This window comes from Ascaphus truei, chromosome 1 (genome assembly GCF_040206685.1).
Source record: "Ascaphus truei isolate aAscTru1 chromosome 1, aAscTru1.hap1, whole genome shotgun sequence".
Classification (NCBI taxonomy): domain Eukaryota; kingdom Metazoa; phylum Chordata; class Amphibia; order Anura; family Ascaphidae; genus Ascaphus; species Ascaphus truei.
The window spans coordinates 317,869,877-317,893,284 of NC_134483.1; the positions used below are offsets into that span (position 1 = coordinate 317,869,877).

At 43.2% G+C, this 23,408-nt stretch overlaps 1 protein-coding gene across 5 annotated transcripts in view; it reads right to left on the minus strand.

The window, feature by feature from the left end:
- MAPK10 (mitogen-activated protein kinase 10) overlaps nucleotides 1-16,003 on the minus strand; it is a 318,476-nt gene extending 302,473 nt beyond the window's left edge. For 3 of the 5 annotated variants that reach the window (XM_075605793.1, XM_075605831.1, XM_075605812.1), the window contains exon 1: nucleotides 15,566-15,994. In XM_075605793.1, the coding sequence (XP_075461908.1) occupies nucleotides 15,566-15,568 (3 nt within the window). In that variant the 5' untranslated portion in view covers nucleotides 15,569-15,994. Of the gene's footprint in view, nucleotides 1-15,565 lie in introns of all 5 variants that reach the window. The other 2 variants (XM_075605802.1, XM_075605821.1) reach the window with 2 other exon arrangements.
- Nucleotides 16,004-23,408: the final 7,405 nt, after the last annotated feature.

Below are 23,408 nucleotides of genomic sequence, written 5' to 3' on the forward strand. Positions count from 1 at the left end.
GAGCACTCACAAATTCAAAAAATACAATTTAATGAAGTAATACAAGCATCAGGGGGTAATCACAGAAAAAAGAAGCAACGTTTCGGACCTTACGGTCCTTTCTCAAGCTCCCCCCCGTAAGGTCCGAAACGTTGCTTCTTTTTTCTGTGATTACCCCCTGATGCTTGTATTACTTCATTAAATTGTATTTTTTGAATTTGTGAGTGCTCCAGGCTCTTTGATATTGGGTATTAATCTATTTTTGTTGCTGGATGGTGATCCTGGCCACACTGCGAGCACCACGACTGATCAGATAAGTCTATTTCCTTTTACTTTTCCCCTTTGAGTGCCCTGAACATTTTTGTTATTGGGGTATATATATATATATATAAAGCATAATTATTTGAAAATAAATATTGTATTTTTATCTTGTTAATGTTAGCAAAAATTATACTTCAGATTAATGATGGGTTAAATTTAACCAATACTGCCCTCAGTGATAATTTGCATAACATCTGACATTTGTTTAATGGGTTCATATGTGAAACTGCACCTTAAACACCTTCTGCGCAAATTTCTCCCATTTTATATACAGGCAAAGTATAAATCTCATCAGCCTGAGGTAGGTGTTATTTTAGTTGTCAGTTCCTATCTCCATTTATTTAATAGCTTGTGAATATTTAATTTGGCAAGAGCTTCTCATTTGCATACCTAATTTGCATATAAGCACTGAATGGACAAGCCAAAATGTATGGTTTGGACACGTGAGAAGTGTTTAATAAATACAGCAATATTGCCTGTTTTTGCATGGAAATTTGAATTTAAAGTCACGTGGCTCCTTTTATACTGCTATTTCCTGGTAAACACTGATAAATGATAACATGATACAATGATGCTGATGTGGTTTAATATATATATATATATATATATATATATATATATATATATATATATATATATATATATGCAAATATAACTGTATGCTCATCTGCATGTCTTAGGCAGGTCTGCAACCCCGCCTTTCCCCATTATCACCCAGCATACAGCACTTCCACTGCAGCAAGGGATTCTGGGAAATGACATGCAAATGAGCACACAGTGTCACTTTTTGCCTCAATAACCATTTTTAACATGGTTCCCTATAGGCTTAAGCTTGCTGCATGGTCACAGCTTTGAGCACAGCCAGGGTTAAGGTGCATACCCAGAAATTATTTATATATATATATATATAATCACCACGACTATTAAGGTTATGGTGGGTAAAAAAAAGTGACTAAAACCCTCCACAGTAAAGCATAAAGCAACTGTAAATATTCCTGTATATTCATTTGCATGTCTTAGACAGGTCTGCAACCCTGATAATGGTGAAAGACAGGGTTGCAGACCTGTCTAAGACATGCAAATGAATATACAGGAATATTTACAGTTGCTATATATATATATATATATATATATATATATTAAACATCTTCATGAGGAAACGGTCAACTTTCATATCATGTCTATTAATTAATTAACCAAGTTAGATACACAAGGAAGTTATGGTGAGTAAAAAAGTTACAGAAACCCTCCACTGTACAGCATACAGCAATGCTAAAGAACACGTATGTGCACATTCACATACTGTATCGCAGATAGGTCACCAAACCTGCTGTACCCCATAATTGCACAGAATACAGTGCTTCCACTGCAGTAAGGAATTCTGGGTAATGACATGCAAATGAGCACGTATAGTGCATAACTTATCCACTTGAACATGGATCCCTTTAAGCTTATGCCTACTACTTTTTCAGCACAGCCTGGGATAGAGAAGTGCATAGCAAGCAAAACGACTTTTTTTATATACCATACCACGCTGTGCAATACGCTAAATCTATATATCAAGATTTATTATAAGCTGCAATACCTTTCAATGGATCAATATGGGAGTTCTTCCTAGATTAAACATTAGTGTACAGAGCTTTTGCGCCCTCACAGGTCACTTCTAGTATACCGCTGTAAAAATAAATCAATAAATCATGAAATATTATTGTCAATAAGGAAGACTACTCATTTTCCTTCAGCACAAATGGTAGAAAATGAGCTTGTCAAATAAAATAAGTAAACAAAACATGTATTATATTTCATGGTACATGTTTGTCTGTAAGTCAAGTGACTAACATGTATTAGTTATTTACATCTATTGGAGATTAATGGGTAGAAGAACATTAGGGTGTGCAACGGGGCCTATGGTTCTAATCACTTTATTGCTCCAATATAGTTTTTCACTGTGTTCTCTAAGTAGGCCGCTGGAAGTTTGTTATTAAGAGATGATTTATACTGCAACATGTTCGTTTTTATGTTGAGGGATAGGGTGCTAAAGCAAAAAATTGATGCCAGGCAAGGGCACTTTTGTTGCCCAGCTAGCCCATTTTGCTATTCAGTCACAGAGTGTAGAATGCATAATCATTTTGTTTATGAAACTACCTAACCCGAGAGGGTTCCGCTGTCTCTATCCCAAACATGAATGACAGTAACTGCCTCTACCCTTTCTGCTGTACCGTCAGCTCTATGCACCACTACTCTTTCAGTATAACAAAATAGACACTCCTTACATTTACACCCCCTGCACTTTAAAGCATTACCCCATTTTGTTGTCTTGTTTGCCTCTGATATGTTTTCTTCCTATATATATATTTTATATATTTAAAAACTCTATTGTATCCCCTTATCTTCTCTTCCCTCATGTGTGTACATGATGCTAAATCAGCAAAACAGGTTAACGTAAAAAAAAAAAATATATATATATATATATATATATATATATATATTTCTTTTTTATTTCAGGTTTGAAGCAGGGGGTCTCATGAGCTGCAGATTAATGTCAAAAAGGGGGGTTCGTGTTTTGCAGATTTTTTATTATTACCAATAAACCCCGCAGATTCCGCAACCCGTGAACGGATTTGTAGAATCCAATCTGCGAATTCAGCAAACTACCAATGGATTCCTGAATCCGCGGACTGGATTCTACAAATTCATACACGGGTTGTATCCCAATGGCGAATTTTGATGAATCTGCGCGGATTGAAACTGCCCAAATCCATTTGCAAATTTTACACCGCAAAACGGATTTTGGGGGCAAAATCCGAGAAAACGGATTTGGCCGGATTTGTCTGTCTCTATTACCACAACCGCATCAAGCATCTTTGTTATTTAAAGAAAATGTAAATAGGTAAGCTGATAACACTAGCAATAACAATTACAAACTTCAAGATGCTACTGCCTTGTTTGCTTGACAACTTTTAGTAAGCTGCAGAAAATAAGGGACAGGAATCATGAATGGAAAATTTCCTGTGTCCGTAAAGTAGGGAGGTCTCTGAAGGAATAAGATTTTTGGGGAAACTAACAAGTTCCTACTAGTAGGTAGAAATATCAGGGGGATAAAAGATGAAATCCTTAGAATTCCTACTGAAGTGCCTAGAACTGTTGACAGAGCTACCCTCCAGCCTTGCAAGAAGAAGCTATCCAGACCACAGCAGAGCCCATCAGCAGCAAGAGCCTCTGTTCCTCAGATAAGACAGCAGTCATCCCCTGCACCATGACATGGCGGCTACTCCTAGGTGCCTCTCCATAGCTGAGCCATTGGTGTCCCTGGAAACAGAAGGTCACACTGCCGTTGCAAAATATTATAGAGGCCCCCTTAGTTCATGTGGGTTGCGCAACCCAAGCTTCCGGGAAGGCCGCAACCTGGCGACATCTTGTCCGCAGGCAGCATGAGCCTCTGGTGGTGGCATCACTGCTGCACGCTATACCATGGAGGGTGCGCCGCTACAGAAGGGAGCTGATTCCCTTCACTGCATTAGTCACCAGACGGGCAGCAGACAAAAAAGAGGCCAAGGTCCCAGGCCACCAGCCCTACATCGAGCATAAGAGGCCAGAGGCAAATAAGTGAGATGAGCAACAGCAAAGCACGGCCCGTCACCCTTCCGCACAGGGAATCCGATCTGCCAGCATACCCAAAGGTACCTCTGTGAATTTTGCACGCCGTCAGTGCGATCAGCCTCACTTTCCTCCCGCAACCAGCCTTGTCCAGACCCTTCCCCCCTGCCCCCCCCCCCCCCCCCCCACCACCACCACCTTCCCCAGGTGCAAGCTGGTGTCAAAAACAGACAAGGCAGGCAAAGGAGCATGGGAAATATGAAGTCAGGATGACAAGGGATTAAGCCCAGTAGAAATAGTGAAATGGTACATTTTGTTGCCAAAGGAACCTGACACCACTGGTAAAATATCAGTTTCACAGTCGCATTGATTTATAATAGAGGCCGCAACCACAACAGCTGAGGAAGGACAGTCCGTGGATTACAAAAAAAAGCTGGGCAGGGGAAATTCTGAGTGCGACGAGCTAAATTAGATGGAGAAGGCTGACGCCTGGTATAAGTAATACCCGGATTGTTTACAGGTACTAACACATTTTCTTATCATTGCAGCAAGGCAGTAATATAGCCCGCAAGAGATACACTGGCGACACACGTTATTCGAGCTCGGCTAGTCCCACGAATTCGGGTATACCCGGGTGTATTGAGGTTTGTGACTGTTTTCTGCCCGAGTGCATTGAGGTATTTTCCAAGCAGGGATTGAAGCATTTTATTCCCGCTGGCTGCAATACTGCACAGTATATATATATATACTGCATTACAATTCATGAATTTATGCCATCTGGTAGACACGCGAAGCATTGCAGCCTATTAAATCCTAATCATTATCATTTAACAGATTAGCCGCCCGTCAGCCAGGCATGAACCCAGGCTGGGAAGGCAAACGTAACGGGGCTTGTCAGAGGTGAGGAGCGGCGCATTCCAGGTATCTGCCAGGTACATACTGGGTATTTGCTCGAATAAAGTGTGTCGGTGCAGTATGGCTCATGGGCTACTCATTTGTACACTGGACTGGTAGGAGGGGGACGCAAGATGGACTGTACAGTCTGTAGTTAGGGATACCACGTAAAAGGATGAATATATGGTGCTGGGGTATGGAGGTATGTTTTTGGACACTGTGCTAGAAACACTAGAAAAAGCAAAGGCAAAACATGGGAAAAGGTCTGTTATTATACTAATACACCTAGGGGGCAACGATATGGGAAACGCAAAATCTATATATTTCAATTTTTAAATTTTGGCCGGCTGTGCCTGGATAAAAGCTCAATGGAATCAGGTAGTATATGGTCCAAAATAATATGTAGGGCATGGAGAGGGGCACAGAGCAGAGCGAGGCCTGAAAGAGCTAGAAAAAAGTTAAACAGAGCCAACAGTCCATTGTTTGTTTCCTGTGGGTCTAAAGTAGTCTGGCACAAGGAAATTGACATCCAATATGAACAGTACTACAGAGCCGAAATGGTGCATTTGTTGGACAAATGCATTGAATTGAGGTATTCATCTGCAACATTCAAAAGTCCCTAAAAACATTGTTATAGGAATTAAGGCCACAGTCTAGGATGGATGTTTCGTACCATGTAATGCTAAAAAGGAACCTCCAGGTGACAGGACTGCCAGTCAAGCTGGATCAAGAAAGCAGAAAAACTAAGCGATGTAGGCACTGGCTGTATCGAGAAATGATTGGAGGGCTTAGGTGCCAATTGTACGGTTGTTCTGGCTCTGCCCAAATATCAGCAACGTGGAAGCGGTGACCATCTTTATGGCTGGACCCTACTAGACACAGAGTTTTTTGGTTTCACTGTTATTTTAAAGCATCCAAGGGTGGGGGATGGAGCGAAATCCACCCAAGGTGTATTTAACAATCAAGCTTGGTGCGCCCATCGTTTTGGGCTATTGGGAATTTTTTTAGATACATTTATGTGAAATGTGACATAAAGCTGTGACCTGTTACTACTCACAATGATTATTTATATTGTATAGATATTTATTGGTTTCTGATAATTGCATATAGATAATAAAATATAGTATTTCGTTTGTAGATTTTATATAACGACGTAGGACTTAGTATAACATCATTTTGGTAGTTACCCATGAAACTGTTAATGTGATCACCATTATAGGAAAAAAGAAAAAACACAAAAGCGCACCAAGATTGAGATATGATATGTATTGACAACAAATAAAGATAATAATATGCACTTACATATATAAAAACTTTAATGGTCCAGATCACGATCGTCACTTCTAATGGTTGGGCAACAAATGGGATGAAGAGGGGGGTAAATCTCAGTCTTCAGGAACAAGCCCCGCGCGCTGGGGCTGTATTCAGAGGCTGCGCTGCGTCTCTGCTTCACACGCTTGTCGGCGTGATGATCTGCGTAGTGCGCATGCGCGGCAAATGAGGCCCCCTATAGTAGTCCCGGAAGTGCCCGCCCGTTTTCCGTTTCGATCGAAAATGGCAATAAAAATAGCAATAAAAACACTTGTGTGAAGACTGGCTGTATGTGATAAACAGACCAGCGACACCCTTCGCGACGCGTTTCGAATACAAAAGTATTCTTCCTCAGGCGATATCAGGGGCACCTGTTTGGGGTCCTTTATATACCACATAGATGATTGGTTAATACCAATAAAAGAACATCCAATCCACTATTGGTTAAATAGAAAAGGGGGATGGTTCAAATTCACCAAGCCTGCCCCTTGATGTTAGAATGAACAGGATATTGATGCTGTATTATAGTGGTGGCACTTTGAGTAATAATTAGATAATAAGAGACAAAAGTGCCACTCACCAGTGGAAATACATAAAGAGATACCTACAGGTGGCCCTTTTAACAAGTGTCACATATAAAATACATTTGAAAATATATGTAAAAAAGTAGTATTAATAAAACATTGTGCTATCACATAAAAATACAACAGTTAAACATAAGACATATAATATAAAGAAATGGATGTGGAGAAGAAGGGGGGGGAAAGGGGAAGGAGGGAGGGAAAGGAAAAACATGTGCAAGGTAAAAAAAGACATAAAAACAAACAAAAATATCAATGACATGTTGAATAAAATTGGCTAAAATAAAATGCATCTCAATTCTGAAACTTTGCTAAATTGATAACAAATGATAAAAAATGATAAAAACAGACTGCAAAGAAAAGATCACCTATCATTTAGTTACCGCAAGAAGGGAGTCAACTCCACATAATCATTGATCACCATTATAGGTAAGAGGAGCGTGCTCTTTATTGGGACTATGAAAGATAGACGTGACGAAGAAAGATAACCCTGATAAAGCCAACCTGATTGGCGAAATGCGTAGGATAGCAGAGCCAACCAATTATAGGACAGATGAACACCTAGTGTGCCAGTGAGACACGTAGAAAGGAAGCCCCTGCATGGAGGTGAAAGTAAGCAGTGAGTGCCTTGGAAGTCGAGAATGGTGAAGTTTTGCAAACCGTCCATCCATGCCACCCAAGTAGAACTCGGGAGACAATGTTCCTCTACCGGAAGCTCAGCACTATAAGCGATTTTATCCGAGATGTTTGTGAGTACAAATTTTATGTCCTGTGAATAACAACTTGGATATTTTACATTTTACACTATCGGTTCCTCTTGTTCTCTTTTTTGTCTTCTTTTTGTTATTTGTGTGTTTGTCCTTGTTTATCATTTGTTTGTTTGTCTCACCTCAGTGTAGTGCTTTTTTTGCTAACTTCTGCTTGTGTATTTAACAATCAAGCTTGTTGCGCCTATTGTTTTGTGCTGGAGGGAAATCTTTTAGAACAGATGTATGTAAAATGTAAAATAAAACTGTGACCTCTTACTACCCACAATGACAGCATGTCCTTCTAATTATTCAAGCCACATCAAAAGGTACAAGGGACCAAGATCAGTATCTTAAAGAAAGGGCAGAGGCCCCCAGCGTGGGGCCGTCACCTGCATAAGAGCTATGGGTTAGCATTGAGCTGGCATCAGGTTCGACAGAGCCCAGGGAACTTCAAAGGATGCCCTTGTCTGGTTATGTACAGTTAGGCATCATGGCCTCCCCACAAGTAGCCAATTGTGAATATTGACCTTGGCTAGAGGGATAAAAAAAAAAGGAGCCAAATGGCACCAGGAAAAAACAGAGAACCCTGCAAAGGTCCAGCCCACCTGCCGTAGGTAAAAAAAAAATTGTAATTGCTAGCGCTTAAAGGGTTTGCTAGTCTTCACATTTTCACAGCTCTTGTCATAGCAAGAGCTAAGATAGCATGACTGCGTGGCCAGCTGGATTAAGGATGCAGAAAAACAAAGTGACGTACAGTAGGCACCGGTTGTACAGCCAGGAAGGCTTTTATTACCACGCAAAATTATTGGTAGGCTATAGGTGCCAATTGTACGCAGGGCCGCCAGCAGAAATCGTGGGGCCAGGACAAACATTTTAAGCAGGGCTCCCATGTCAGCAGTATTGCCAGCCGCCCCCCCCCCCCCCCCTTTCACACCTCACGAGCCCCCTCTCTTTCCCCCGCCCTTTTCCCATGTATTTTTCTCCCTTCTGTCTCACTCACTCTCCCACCTCGCATGTATTTCTCTCCCCTGCGTCTCACTCTTACTACCTCTTTTCTTCACTCACCCCCTCTCTCCTCTCCCTCTGTCAATTACCTCACGCTCACTCATTCCCTCCTCCTCACACAATATATAAAATTCCTCAACCGATATAAAGATACCCCCAAGCCCCCCTATACAGATAAAAATTCCCCCAAGCCCCCCAATACAGATAAAAATTCCCCCAAGCCCCCCGATACATATAAAAATTCCCCCAAGCCCCCCGATACATATAAAAATTCCCCCAAGTCCCGCAAAACATATACAAATTCCCCCAAGCCCCCCAATACATATAAAAATTCCAAACCCCCAATACATATAAAAAATACCCCAAATACATATAAAAAAGACCCCCACACCCCAATACATATAAAAAAGATCCCCACCTCCCAAATACATATTTTTAAAAAGCCCATCCCCCAATACATATAAAAAAGACCCCCACCTCCCAAATACATATTTTTAAAAAGCCCATCCCACAATACATATAAAAAAAAAGACTTACCTTGTGTGATGATCAGCCCGGGTCCAGTGGATGTGGGGGCCCAGCGGCCGGCACTGCAAGTTGGGCTCGAACTCTGGCCAGTCCCGGCTGACGGTGATCTCGCGGCCAGACCCCGACTCTCCCCTCAGCAGCAGCCTGCATACCTCTATCCCTCTGTCCCACACCGAGCTTCCGACAGGCCCCCCTCACATGCCGTCACGCGCCGGAAGTATTGTAGAGAGCACTGATGTTAGAGCGCTTCCGGCGTGCTGATGTCCCCGTCGGTGTGGGACAGAGGGATAGAGTCATGCAGGCTGCTGCTAAGGCAGAGCAGGGCCCGGCCATGAGACGTGCAGGCAGACGTGTCTGGCCAGAGGTCGGGCCCAACTTGCAGTGTCAGCCGGCCGGGCCCTCCCGACTCACCGGGCCTGGGGCGCCAACACTGGCAGACCCACCCTGTTGGCGGCCCTGATTGAACGGTCAGCCGGCTCTGGCTAAATATTAGCAACATGGACATTGTGACCAGCTGTACGGCTGGAACTTACCAGACACTGATTATTTTGGTTTTACTGTTATTTTCACACATCCAAGGATGGGCAAAGGAGTGACCTTCACTCAAGCTGTTTTTAACAATCAGGGTTGGACTGACCGGCATTCACTTTGGATAGATGCATTTAAAATGTGAAATAAAGCTTGGACCTCTTATTGCCCACAATGATAGGATATCTAATTATTTCAGGGGAAAACCCCAGGTACAAGGGGCATCATAAGCCTTTAATAGACATAGTTTGAAATTCCCCTCCACTCACAGTATCTTTAACTCTAACTCTCTCATTCCTACCCCATTTGAGCCACCTGCTACTCCATGTGCATCATACTTCTGCCCTAATTGATTTCCCAGCTTTATAACCTTTTTTATCTCTGCAATTTGGAATTTGGGTCTTGATTGGGTCATGAATTCATCTTCTTCAACTGATCTCCTTCAATTCCTTTTTATTTTTAAAAAAAATACATCACAACTGGGGGATACAGATCGATGTCTGTGCTGGTCATTTCACCAGAACACATCTTGTTTTGATGGTCACCTTATAATTACAGATAACATCATTGAAATGCTCCAGTCTAATATGATGACATGTATTCTCTCTCTCTCTCTCTCTCTCTCTCTCTCTCTCTCTCTCTCTCTCTCTCTCTCTCCCTCTCTCTCCCTCTCTCTCCCTCTCTCTCTCTTTCTCTCTCTCTCCCTCTCTTCCTCTCTCTCCCTCTCTCCCTCTCTTCCTCTCTCTTCCTCTCTATTCCTCTCTCTCTCTTCCTCTCTCTCCCTCTCTCTCTCTCTCTTTCTCTCTCTCTCTCTCCCTCTCTTCCTCTCTCTCCCTCTCTCCCTCTCTTCCTCTCTATTCCTCTCTCTCTCTCTCTCTCTCTCTCTCTCTCTCTCTCTCTCTCTCTCTCTCTCTCTTCTCTCTCTTCTCTCCTCTCTCTCTCTCTCTCTCTCTCTCTCTCTCTCTCTCTCTCTCTCTCTCTCCTCTCTCTCTCTCTCTCTCTCTCCCTTCTCTCTCTTCTCTCCTCTCTCTCTCCCTCATTAAATTTGAATATTGTCAATGCTAAATCACCAGAAAATATAATGAAACACAAATGAATGTGAAGGTGAATTGCTGCAATACCACCTGGAAACTGACAGTCAGACATTCCACCTCCCTAAGGAGAGGAGAGAAGGGAGAGGAAAGGAAGAGGGGAGGGAGAGATAAAGCTTCATATCGTTCTTCCAGAATATAACCTACAGTATATACTTTTTTAGTTTTTCTTTTAATATAGTTTTACTTGTTAAAATAAAAACACATTTTAGAGAGGGAGTCACACCTGAGAGAGAGGGATACCTGGGAAATATGCAAATAAGTAATTTAAATACAAATATCTCTCGGTGTCTGCTGGTATCTTCCTCGTTATCTCTCGCTTTACAAAGGGAAATTCACAATAGAACGATTGAGATACTGGTACAAATATAAATGATAGACAGCACTCAAATTTAGATAAGAATGGAAAATAATCAGTGCATACTGTATAGGAACAGGGAGGAACCTTATTTCCTCAACACAATACAGTATACAATATCGACAAGTTCCTAGCACTCATGAATGGACTAATGGAGAATAGGAATAAGCCAAATAGATTTTAATGTGAGAAACAAGGTAAAACAACAATAAATCATAAACGCACTGTGGGTATATGTAACAAATATAGCAGTTGTTACTGTAAACGCATGTATATGGCACAGAGCATTGAATGGCAATGTAAGGGGAGGGAGAAACACAGGGTAAAGGAAGGGTGGGGAAAAGAAAGACGGGGAAATTAAGGATACTGGGGAATAAGGGGGGGCAATGATTCGGGGGGTGAGTCCTTTCTTCAAGCCCATTCCCAAAGTTCAAAATAACCAATGGTACTACTCGTTTGCCCTGTTGAAAAAAACTCCCTAAAAACAGTGAACAGATGCCAGGTGCAGTATTCCCGAGAACACACCCTATTAAATCAAAAAAGGTACAAGCCCTACTGGGTGGTGTGGCTCTATGGGGACAGCCCCTGAAACTGTAATCTGCAGGGTAGCGAGCTCCTAGTGAAAAAGTCAAATGTAGAGATTCTGTACTTCTCTTGGAAGAGAGCCATCATAGATTTGTGATGTCATTTATGAAAGTGTATTTCGGTTCATTATTAATCTCTTCAGCTCCTGCAAATCAGAGATGGTTTCTTCCAGACTAACAAAGAAAATACAGATACTCAATAATGTTATTCTAGATTAATTTCTTTATAGCGCCATTTGTGTAGATGTATATGTTGTGTAGATTTATGAACCTATCTTTTTTTTAAACTGTGAAGCTACTGTAGCTATTAATATGGCCTACTTGGTCAAACATGTAAACAAAGGGCTTCTTTCCTTGCTTCCTTAAATGTGTTCTGAGTGAAAGATGAAATGAAGCATGTTAATTTTTTACTTAGAAAGTAAGCCAGGAGCCATGGACGATGGGGGGCTATGACTGTTGGTTCCTTTGCCTCAACCACACTCTGGGGTTACTATTGGTTTAGTAAGGGGCAAGTAAATTAAGGGAAGGGGGAGCCCCAGGGTTAGATAACAAAGTTCCGTGGTGGCTGTACTTCCTCTTACATTCCTGCAGCAAAGGAGTTTCCCGCAGTAGGTTTGTGGTAGGTGTCAGTATTGTTTGGTTAGGCAGTATGGGTGATACAGGGGCTCGTGGCTCTTGTAACTGGTGTTGGTTTGATGTTTTTATCAGTGTGATTTATTTTTATGTAGGTGTAATGTACACTTATTACAATATATATATATAAAAGGAATAGGAATAAATGAAAGTATGTTGTTCTATTCTATGTTTTATTCTTTGCTGCTTAATTTGTCACAGCTTGCACGGGTCTTGGAGGTTGCCAGAATGTGTCCTGCGAGAGATAGTGGTTTAATGGCTTGGTGAGTTTGGGGGAGGTGGCGTAATGCCCTGTTTGGATATCAGGAAGGGGGCATCATCAAAAGGCAAAATATACTATAGTGGCTGAGCAGGTTATCCAGCCAGCAGGAGGTCCAGAGTTACGTGTATGTGTGGGCTCAAGACATAGCCCTGGACAGTCTGGCATGGTTCTGTTTATTACTTATATTGGAATGGTTTGGAGGTTTAATAAAGCTGTGGCCTTTATACTCCATTTACTGTGTGGCGTTTTAGATGTCAGTGCCCATTATTGGTTATTGGGGGACAGGGGAGGTAAATGGGGCATCCATAGGTCATGAACAGGAGGTCAAACTGCTGTTAGGATGCATTGCGATCCTTGAAAAGTCACTCGTCAAACACTGGAGGCAGGAGAAAAGGTAATACTGCTGCTTTGTAAATACTGTAAACCTTGTATCTTCAAAATAAGATGCCAAAATGGAGAGGATTCTCCAAGGAAAGTGTGCATGACTGTGTAGTTTCTTCCTTTTAAAATAACACGTCCTGCCCCATTTGTCTTTTTGCTGAAGCTGCAGTAGAATCACTGTGCAAGAAGATGGACAATAGTAACATCAGCCATTAGGTTTTGGCAGCTGTCAATTCCGCTGGGGGCTCTGCAGATTAAAATTCTAATGGGGGAAGGGAGGCAAGGAAGGGTTGTCACAAAATTAGGCTGCCTAGATGAAACAGAATACCAAAAACCTCCTGGTTTTGCTTGCAGCAGGCATTACCATAATTAATGCCTCCTAGTTCAGCAGAATGTACACACTTGCACTGCAGATGCATAGAGGGAGATTATCAAATTGACAATAAGCAGGTTGATGAAGTCCTAGCCTGTCATATCCTAAAACTAGTTCTTGGGGAGATGAAGGCGAGGGCTCTGTGTAACACATCTGTGGAATAATTGTGTGAAATTGTAAAATGAAGGTTGACCTTTGCAGTTTGTGATAGCTTTCACTGAAATAACATGACACGGATTCATACCTCTTTTTGTTCATCATGAGTTTTGTAGAACCATCTAGGTCCATATTCGGGTACCGTGTTTACACTTCATGAGCAAATATGAGTTTGCTACAAAGTAGAGTTAAACACCATCTCTATTTCACTCTGTCCTTATTTTATTTAAAGCAATGATAGCACCTCTATCATGTCAACACTAAACATATGCTGTCTGCACACGATGCCGATAACCTCCACCATCTATAAGGCAAACAGTCTTGTTATTACTATATCATTTTATCATTTGCATTATCTATTTTGCAAGTTTTTACCCGTCAAAATATGGGACCTGATTGAATGCTTCAGAATAAAAGAAGGGTTTGGGTAATAAAAGAAAGCTAAGGGAAATATTTTTACTTGGGGGCATGAAGGGGGCAAGAAAGAAGAGCTTAAAGGTTTACTGGGGTGAGCACCTTTCTCTCCCTTTGCAGTAGGGAGCAAGGTAATAAAAAGAGTAGGTATTTCATGCTGCACTCCTGGCACAGAGCACCCAACGCAGTAGAATTGTCACTGTGCTGCAGCCACCACGTCTACTTGTTAACTCATTAGCTGCTGGAAAGAGGCATGCAATGCACTGCACAGCTTCTGCCACTTAACAATTCAAATCAGCTACATTGACATTGTGACGGCTTTGGCCTTGTGAGGTACGTTGAGCATTTCCTACAATTCACTAGTATCAGCTCATATTCTTTAATGTAAAGAGCGTAATTCCTTTCTAATGGGAATTCTGTTGGTCCGTGTTCCCAAGCCTTTCACCTTGTTTCTCAAAGCTTTTTATGCGCGAATGGCAGTCAGTAAGGAGACGGAAGGAGAGACTGCAGAAAGCAATGCCAAGGCAATGCAGCAAAGGAAGAAAAAAAAATGGGGAAAAAACCCACAAAGTCACATTTCAAGTCTTTTTGTTAAAGGAATTGACGAGGCATATATCTGTGTGTGTATACAATATGACCTGCTAGCTGTGCAAGGATGCCTGTGCTGAAACGTGACAATAAGAACTACCTTCCATTCCGCAGCTGCCAGTATGAGGCACATTTGCATATGCAGACAATTGATTTTCCTGTAAATCATTTTACTCCCGTCACAAAAATAAGACTCTCTCTTTTTTTTTTTTTCTCTGTCTCTTTTTTCCCTCTCACTGTTTCATATAAACAAAAGACTAGTCCTTAGCTTGGTCTAACAGTACGGTAGAATTTATCTTTTGAATGGCTGCCCAATTTTTTTAAAATATATATATACAGTATATATATATATATTTATATATATATATATATATATATATATACATATATATATACATACATATATATATATATATATATATATATATATATATATATATATATATATATATAATAATAACTATAGTCAAAAACTAGACTTTGATGTCAAAAACTAGACTTTGATGCAGGTAAAAGAAATCCGATGACTCATGATATGTTGCAGAGAAAATGTAACCATGTTTGTATTTTCTTAGGTAAACAATGATGTTTCTCAAATTGTCAACACAAATTTCTACGGCAGATTTTTATTTTTACACACAAAAATGCAGTTACGTTATTATTCATTGATTCTGTTTTTACGAAGCCCTGTTCATTTATTTCCTTTCCCTAGCTTGAAAGTCCAGTATTTTTAATTATTTAGATATGCACACTGCAATGAGCTGTGTACAGGGTTGACGCTTTATAAAATAATAAAACAACAGCTTCTGGTTGAGTGTGTAAGATGCCATTTTATTCTCTCCAAGGATTTAATAAAATGTAAGGCTATATAACCTTCTGAAATGAGAAAATGCATCTGTGCTGTATATCAGCAGCACATCAGCACTGCACACTGTTTACAGGCACCAGCTGTTTCTATACTCACTGCTTCTCTGCTGTCACTGTATATTTAGAAACTGGTATATACTGTATGCCCTCAAAGCTACAGGGAGAAAACAGCGACGGTACGCTGTTATCCTTCTATCATTTGTCTGGCAACGTCAATCACATTGCCGTGTTGTGTCTATGGCGACTTACATCAAGAACCATGATATACCTTATTTTTGGTCATCAGTCCATCAGTAGGCATCACCCCTCCCAGCAATTGATGCTCTGCTTCTGCAATATCAGCACTATTACCCGAGGCTACTCACCATTCCGTGCCTGCAATGCCAGAGTCCAGAGCCAGAGGTGCGCCTCCAAAGACAGGGATTCTATGTGGCTTTTTTGGACCACATTCCAAACGACGAGCAGTTGGGGGAGGAGGCAGCTATTTACTGATGGCCAGGTGACTTCTGGGGTCCTCGAAATGGGATAGGGGTAGTGGGGAGAAAAAAAAAGGGTTGCAGATGAGGGCGTTAAAACTTGCTATGATAGAAAACACAAAAGAGGAAAATGGAAAGGGAGAGGTGGCAGGATCCTAGACAGGCTTGCTGAATCACCTTCTTTCACTGGCTGGAAAGTATTGTGCAGCGTGATGCTGGCTGTACCATTGTGGAAGCTACGAAAGGAGACAGGCAGAGGGGTTTGGGGAATGGAGTCGCTATGGCAACTGAAAGGAGCACGCATGACGTCAAAGTACAGAGAGGTCTCAGGGGGTAAGATGGGTGGGTGAGTAGAAAAAGAAATACAGGGGGAGGGAGGAAGAGAGTCTAATCTGCAGCCACAGCTATCTGCTTGGTGAATCAGAGAATAGAACAAAATGACAAACAAACAAGGAGGAAGAACTATGGGTACCAGCAGCCTCTGGAGCATCACAGGAAATATCCTGCATTAGAAGCATGCCATTCCTAATTGAAAGAAGTGATCATGACCTCCTGGGTAGCTTTAGCTGCATTACGCAGATTCAAGGACAATCATATTGTGCGTGCGTGTGCGTGTGTGTGTGTGTGTGTGTGTGTGCGCGCGCGCGCGTGTGTGTGTGTGTGTGTGTGTGTGTGTGTGTGTGTGTGTGTGTGTGTGTGTGTGTGTATATAGCCAATAAAGAATATCACTTGTGAACACATTCACATGTGTTAGACAGGTCTGCAACCCTGCCTTGCAACCATTATAACCAAGCATACAGTGCTCCCACTGCAGCAAGGGGTTCTGGGAAATTACATGCAAATGAGCACACAATGTGTCACCTTTTGCCTGAAATCCATTTATTGGCTATATGCTAACAGTGGAGGTTTTGTGTCGCCTTTTTCACCCACAATAACTTAAAATGTGTATGATATATTTATATATACATATATACACAGCAGTGTGTGTGTGTGTATATATACTGTATATATATATATATACATACACACACACACACACACACAAACACACCGTATATATATATATGAATGGAGAGCCCACAGTATGCACACACAGCTGTCTCTCACACATACTTATACTCCTTGTTTTTCCATCCCTATACACCAATAGGGACCACATAGTATCCACACACACTTTTAGTTGTGCTACTAACTCTCACATTTCCACACCCACCCACACCATTTATATCCACTCCCACTCCACACACACCTTTTGTAAAGCACTGTATATACTGTGGGCTCTCCATTCATGTTAATTCACACTGATACACATACACACTCTTTCATCACTTGCTTTCAGGACCTTTTGACACCTCCAGCCATAAAACACATCCACACCGGGGGAAGGACCAGCACAGATAACATTCCAAGAGACACTGTTTATAGTATAGCTTTTGCTTGCTTCATTCATTGTAACATTGCCGGAAGAAGAGATCAGTGTATCTCGAAAGCTCGCACAAATAAAAGCATTTCGTTAGCCACAGAACGGTATCATCTATTTATTTTTTATTATTGAAGCTCGGCTAACACGGTACTGATACCTCTACATGTATATATATATATATATATATATATATATATATATATATATATATATATTTATATAGAACACACAAATGAAAAGGACAAAGACAACCCCCTTGTTAGCACTCTAAATTACACCTAAAGAAAATCTACTAATAAAGATTATATTGCAAGAACCAGATGCACTGCAGAGTCAGAAAAATGAACAAGATTTTATTGGAATAACAGCAAGACACACTAACTTAAAAACATGAATATACTAAAGACAGCCTAATAAAATATATGTATCAAAAATATATTGGATAAAAGGGGGACTGTTAATCTAGTGAATGAATTCTATTTTACCTCAAAAAAACTAGAATGTGTCTAAATGAATATAAATTGTAACACAAAAGTAGTTTAATATAACCCTTGAAGGTAATACAAAATATTATAAATCCCTACTGGCATGAATGCCTAATAGAGAGATATATGATGGATTGTGGCATGAAGGAAAAGTATATGATCAATGACCCAGTATACAGCCAGGAAAAATAATATATTACCAAAAATAAAGGGGGAAGAGAAAGGCAAACAGGGAAAAAAATGATATAAAAATAATAATCATACCCTGCCTAGCAATTCCCAAAAAAAAGAAAACAATGAGAACTGATGCAGCAAACAAAAAAATATACCTATTAATGACATGCTAACAAACAGAGTCATACAAATGGAAAATACAGCAGTGCATAGCACTGCAAGGACAAGTAATGCCCAGACAGCAAAGAGAGTTAATACTCAGCTGTAGCAGGGTTGCGTGAGGCATGTGTCCATCAGATTGTAGAAGGTTTGTTCCAATGTTTGTGCATAGCAGAAATAAAGAGAATCAAAAAATGCTGCAACAGATCCTTCACATGTCCTTCCAAATAAAGATTACATGGGGGCTGTCAGAGAGTAGCCACAGAACGGTATCATCTATTTATTTTTTTATTATTGAAGCTCGGCTAACACGGTACTGATACCTCTACATGTATATATATATATATATATATATATATATATATATACTAGTTGATATACCCGACGTTGCCCGGAGGCAGGGAGGGGGGGCGTGAAAGGCAGGGGGGGCGTGAAAGGCAGGGGGGGGCGTGAAAGGCAGGGGGGGGCGTGAAAGGCAGGAGGGGGTCAGGAAGGGCGGGGGGCGTCAAAGGCAGGGGGGGGGGCGTCAAAGGCAGGGGGGGCGTCAAAGCCAGGGGGGGCGTCAAAGGCAGGGGGGGTCAAAGGCAGGGGGGCGTCAAAGGCAGGGGGGGTCAAAGGAAGGGGGGGCGTCAAAGGCTGGGGGGGGCATCAAAAGCAGGGGGGGGCATCAAAGGCAGGGGGGGCGTCAAAGGCATGGATTCCTCCCCCTGCATTTTCTCACCTGCCAGCATTCCGCGCTCCTCGGGCTGCCACTGGTTCTCACCCCCTCGTGGCCTCCGCCGACTCCCGGTGGCACAAAGGAGGTATTAACTCCCTGCCGCCCCCCTCCTGCTCCTCGGGGATGTTGAGCCGTCGAGAGCGTGCTCTGGGAGGTGGGGGGAAGTGGGAGAGCGACACACACGCGACACACATGCGACACCTACCTTTACTTCCGGGCGCCGCCATCTTAGCACTTGGCGCAGCGAGGGAGGAAGGGGGTCCTTCCGGGCGCCGCCATCTTAGGCGCCGCGAGGCAGCTGCAGCCTGCCTGGCCACAGCCAGAGAGCGTGCTCTGGGGGGTGGGGGGAAGTGGGAGAGTGGGAGAGCAACACACACGCGACACACACGCGACACCTACCTCTACTTCCGGGCGCCGCAATCTTCTCACTCGGCGCCGCGAGGGAGGAAGGGGGTCCTTCCGGGCGCCGCCATCTTAGACGCCGCGAGGCAGCTGCAGCCTGCCTGGCCACTGCCTGTTTCTCCGCCGGGGAGGGAGGTGAGTGGAGCGCCGGGGAGGGAGGTGAGTGAGCGCCGGGGAGGGAGAGAGAGGTGAGCGCCGGGGAGGGAGAAAGAGGTGAGCACTGGGGAGGGAGAGAGAGGTGAGCACCGGGGAGGGAGAGAGAGCTGAGCGCCGGGGAGGGATAGAGAGAGAGGTGTGTGTGTGTGTGTGTGTGTGTGTGTGTGTATGTGTATGTGTGTGTGTGTGTGTGTGTGTGTGGCCGAGGGGGAAGAGAGTGGCAGTTGGGTGACGTCAGACCCACCAATCTGATTGGCCAGAGGCTGAGGACCAATCAGATTCACCGCAGATAGCACTAACCTTTCGATTTTATATATTAAGATATATATATATTTATATATATATATATATATATATATATATATATATATATATATATATATATATATATATATACAATGTTCGACAAACCTATACATTTGCTCGCCCCCGGGCGAGTGGATTTAACCCCCGGGCAAGTAAATATTGGCCCAAGCAGCACACGTTTGGTACTAGGTGGCGAGTAGATTTTTTTGTGTGGCGAGTAGATTTTTTGGTGATTTGTCAACCACTGTATATATATATATATATATATATATATATATATATATCTATATATAAGAAAAAAACAAGAAAACAACAGGCGCACTCATGGTGTAGTATATCAATAACATTTATATAGGACTGGAAAAATTAAAATTGCGCACTCACAAACGTGACAAGATCATAAGCATGTACAGTATGAGTAAAAACTCAATCGCCAGCGGTGACAGAATAGCAGGGTAACGTCTTGGGGCTCCATCTGCAGATGTCAGTAGCTCCGTGGCCTCCGTGTACCGGACGCTTCCCCACTCCAATCTCGCGAGAGTCGAGACATCAGCAGGAGCTCGTCTAACTCCAATCACGTGAGAATCGTGACGTCAGCGGGAGCTCTTAGGTGACGGGAGAATTTGAACATCTCTTGTCTCCTCTCCTTTACCCGCTGGATACAATACTCTGAATAAAGTCCGTAATGGCAAGCTTGTGAAAGTGCACAAATGTACAAATATTACAAATGTGTTGATACAAATGATCCGAAACACACCCTATATATATATATATATATATATATATATATATATATATATATATATATATATATATATATATATATATATATATATACTGTATATATATTTGTGCGTATATGTATAGCACACACAAACACACATCTGTATTAGAGATGTGTGATCGTTTTTGCAAAAATGTTCACGTCCTTTCCTTAAGTTTCACTTTTTTTACTGTTGCTCAAAATTTCACCACTTTATGGCAGAATTTTGAGACAATAGGAGTCAATGGCAATATGTAAAGGACCACGTGACCTTGCACACCGACCTTCTACACAGTGCCTATTAAATCAATAGGAGTGAATAAACACATATTTAACACGCCTGTGTATGTACTAAAATATGGTGTCACAATAATTTAAATAAATGTGGCAATAATTGAGAACTGTGTCTGTGAATCAAAACGTTTATGACTGAAGTCCATTTTAAAAAGACATTTCCAAGTGATGTGGAGACTAAGGCCCCGCTTATAGTCCTGGCTATAGCGACCACGTTGTGACGTCATTCGTCACTGTTGTCGCAGCGTTTTTTGCCTATAGTGTAGGAGGCAAGAGACGGTGACCAGGGGGTGTGGCGGGGGTGTGGCCGTGAGCGGTTCACCCTCATTGGCCGAACCACTAACATGCCCGCTAACGTTATATGGAGGTCGCTGAAAAATCAATTTTCATTGACTTCCAGTGATCGCGACCAAGCGGTCGCACCTACTATAGGCGAACACTACGGCTTAAGTAAACTTGTTTGACGCGACATCGCCTCGCAGTCGCCATAGCCAGGACTACACTACCGACACACTTTATTGCTCATCGGCCAGATCCGCAAGCCGGGAGATTTCCCGGCTTGCTAGTGGCCGCCCCTCGGCGTGCCGCGCGTCACCGACGCGCGGTCACGCGTCATCGGGAGCCTGCACCCCCTGCACGCGCGTCCAGGGCTCCCCGAGGGAGCCCTGGTGTCCCGCGATGTGGGGGACGGCGGCAGGGGGTTCCGGGGGACCCGGCGGACCCGGCAGCGGGAGGGAGAGCGCCCTGATCGGAGGGCGCTCTTCCGCTGCTTCGGCGCGCGCCCGTCACCCTCCGGCGCGCGCCAGGCTACTGCTGCGGCCGAGAACGGGCAAATGCTCGAATAAACTCGGCCGCAGCAGTATAAGCGTGGCCTAAGGCAGCTTCTTTGAATGATGAACATATCCAAAACAAAACCTAAAACACAAAAAGAAACGCGTGCTCCCAGTGTGATAAAGTAAAACAATTTAATATAATTAAAAAAGGAGAAGGACATGCACTCACATGGGGAAGAGTAATAGCAAGGATTGTGAGATAATTTCTCATAGTCAACAAGACAGAGTATCAGCAGGATCAGGAACGTGATGTAGAGGCAAATGGTGGTATGCTGGAGTCCTCGTTTGAAAAAAAGTTTTAGGCTTTCCGGTTGCAGCTGAACACATTCAAAGTCTTTTCTGAGCAATGACAGCCATTTGGTATTCACTCATCTACCTCCACACATCATCGATTTCATCAATTTCTGGTGATGTCATGAACGTGCTGTACGCTTTTCGTCATTTACGATGCAACTTAATCATGGAAAGGGACATGTGGTCACGACCATTTTCCGTGACCATATGGCTGCTGGCAATTCGCCATGACTCACCCCACCGCCACAGCTGATCCGCCCGTGGATCCCAACCGCCGGCCGCTTTTAAGGTAAGTTTTGTTACTGCTTAGGGTAGGGGGTTAATTGAAGGGGTTTTAGCTTTTATGGTAGGGGGTTCATTGAAGGGGTTTTAGGGTTTTAGCACTTAGGGCAGGGGGTTAATTTAAAGGGTTTTAGCATCTAGGAAAGGGGGTTAATTTAAGAGTTTGTAGCTGTTAGGGTACAAGGTTTTAATGTAAGAGCTTAGGGTGGGAATGGTTCTTCACTTCCCCAGGCTCCCCCTGCAGGCCTCTACGGCCCTCCCCTTTCCTGGCCAACACCCATCTGGAGGTTGGTATTACCCAGGCTCTCCTTCTGGAGGCCTCCTCTGGGCCTTCAGGTCCCTCCTGTTCACTTGCAGGCTCATCCGAGGGCCTGGGTCCTTCTGCCTCTGTCCACAATGTTTCCTGATGCATTATCCGTTTATAGCAGCTCCCCAGGTCCTTTACCCCCTTAAGCCCCACAGGCCCATCCCCCCTTACTACACACCCAGGCCCATTGCCCCTTGCATCTGCTCCACCCCAGGCCCCTTACATCCCCCCAAGACCCATTATCCCTTTAAATCCTACCCCCCTGCCCAGCCCATTACACCTTTACATCCCCCCAGGCCCATTACCTCCTCATATCCCCCTGGTCCATTACTCCTCATATCACCCCTTGTCTTTTACCTCCTTATACCCCACCAGGTCTATTGCCTTCTTATATCCCCCCTCCCTCAAGGCCAATTACCACCTTACATCCCCACAGGCCCATTGCCCCTTTACTTCCCCCCAAAGTTCCATTACCCCCTTACACCCCTCCTGCCCCAATGCCCCTTACCCCCTGAAATTCCCCCAGGTCCATTACCATCACCCCCCCCCTACACCAGGACCATTACTTCCTTATATCCCCCCCCCCATCCCCAGGTTCGTTACCTTCTTATATCCCCCCAGGTCTTTTACCCCCATACATTCCCGAAGCCCATTACCTACTTATATCCCTCCCAGGCCCATTACCTCTTTATATCATACCTCCTCTCCCCCCCCCCCCAAGGACCATTACCCCCTTACATCACTTCCAGGGCCGTTAACTCCTTAAATCCCTCTTCAGGTCCACTACCTCCTTATATCCAATTTCATGTCCATTACCTTCTTATATACCCCCCACAGGTCCATTACATTCTTCCAAAACCCTCCCACTGCTCATAACTTCCCTGCCCCCTCCACCCCCTTGTGCACCAGGGGTAGAGTGACAAGATTTTCAAATGTAAAAGCCGGAACACATTAAAAAATATTTAGAAAACCAATTAAATCACAAACTGCCCCCTCCCTTTTTTTGCTTTCCCCTCTCTCCACTATCCTCTCTCCTCCCTCTACCCCCATCCTCTCTCCCCTCCCTCTACTCTCTCCCCCTACCCCCACTCTCTCCCATTCCCCCTTTCCTCTCTCCCCTCCCCCACCCTCTCTCC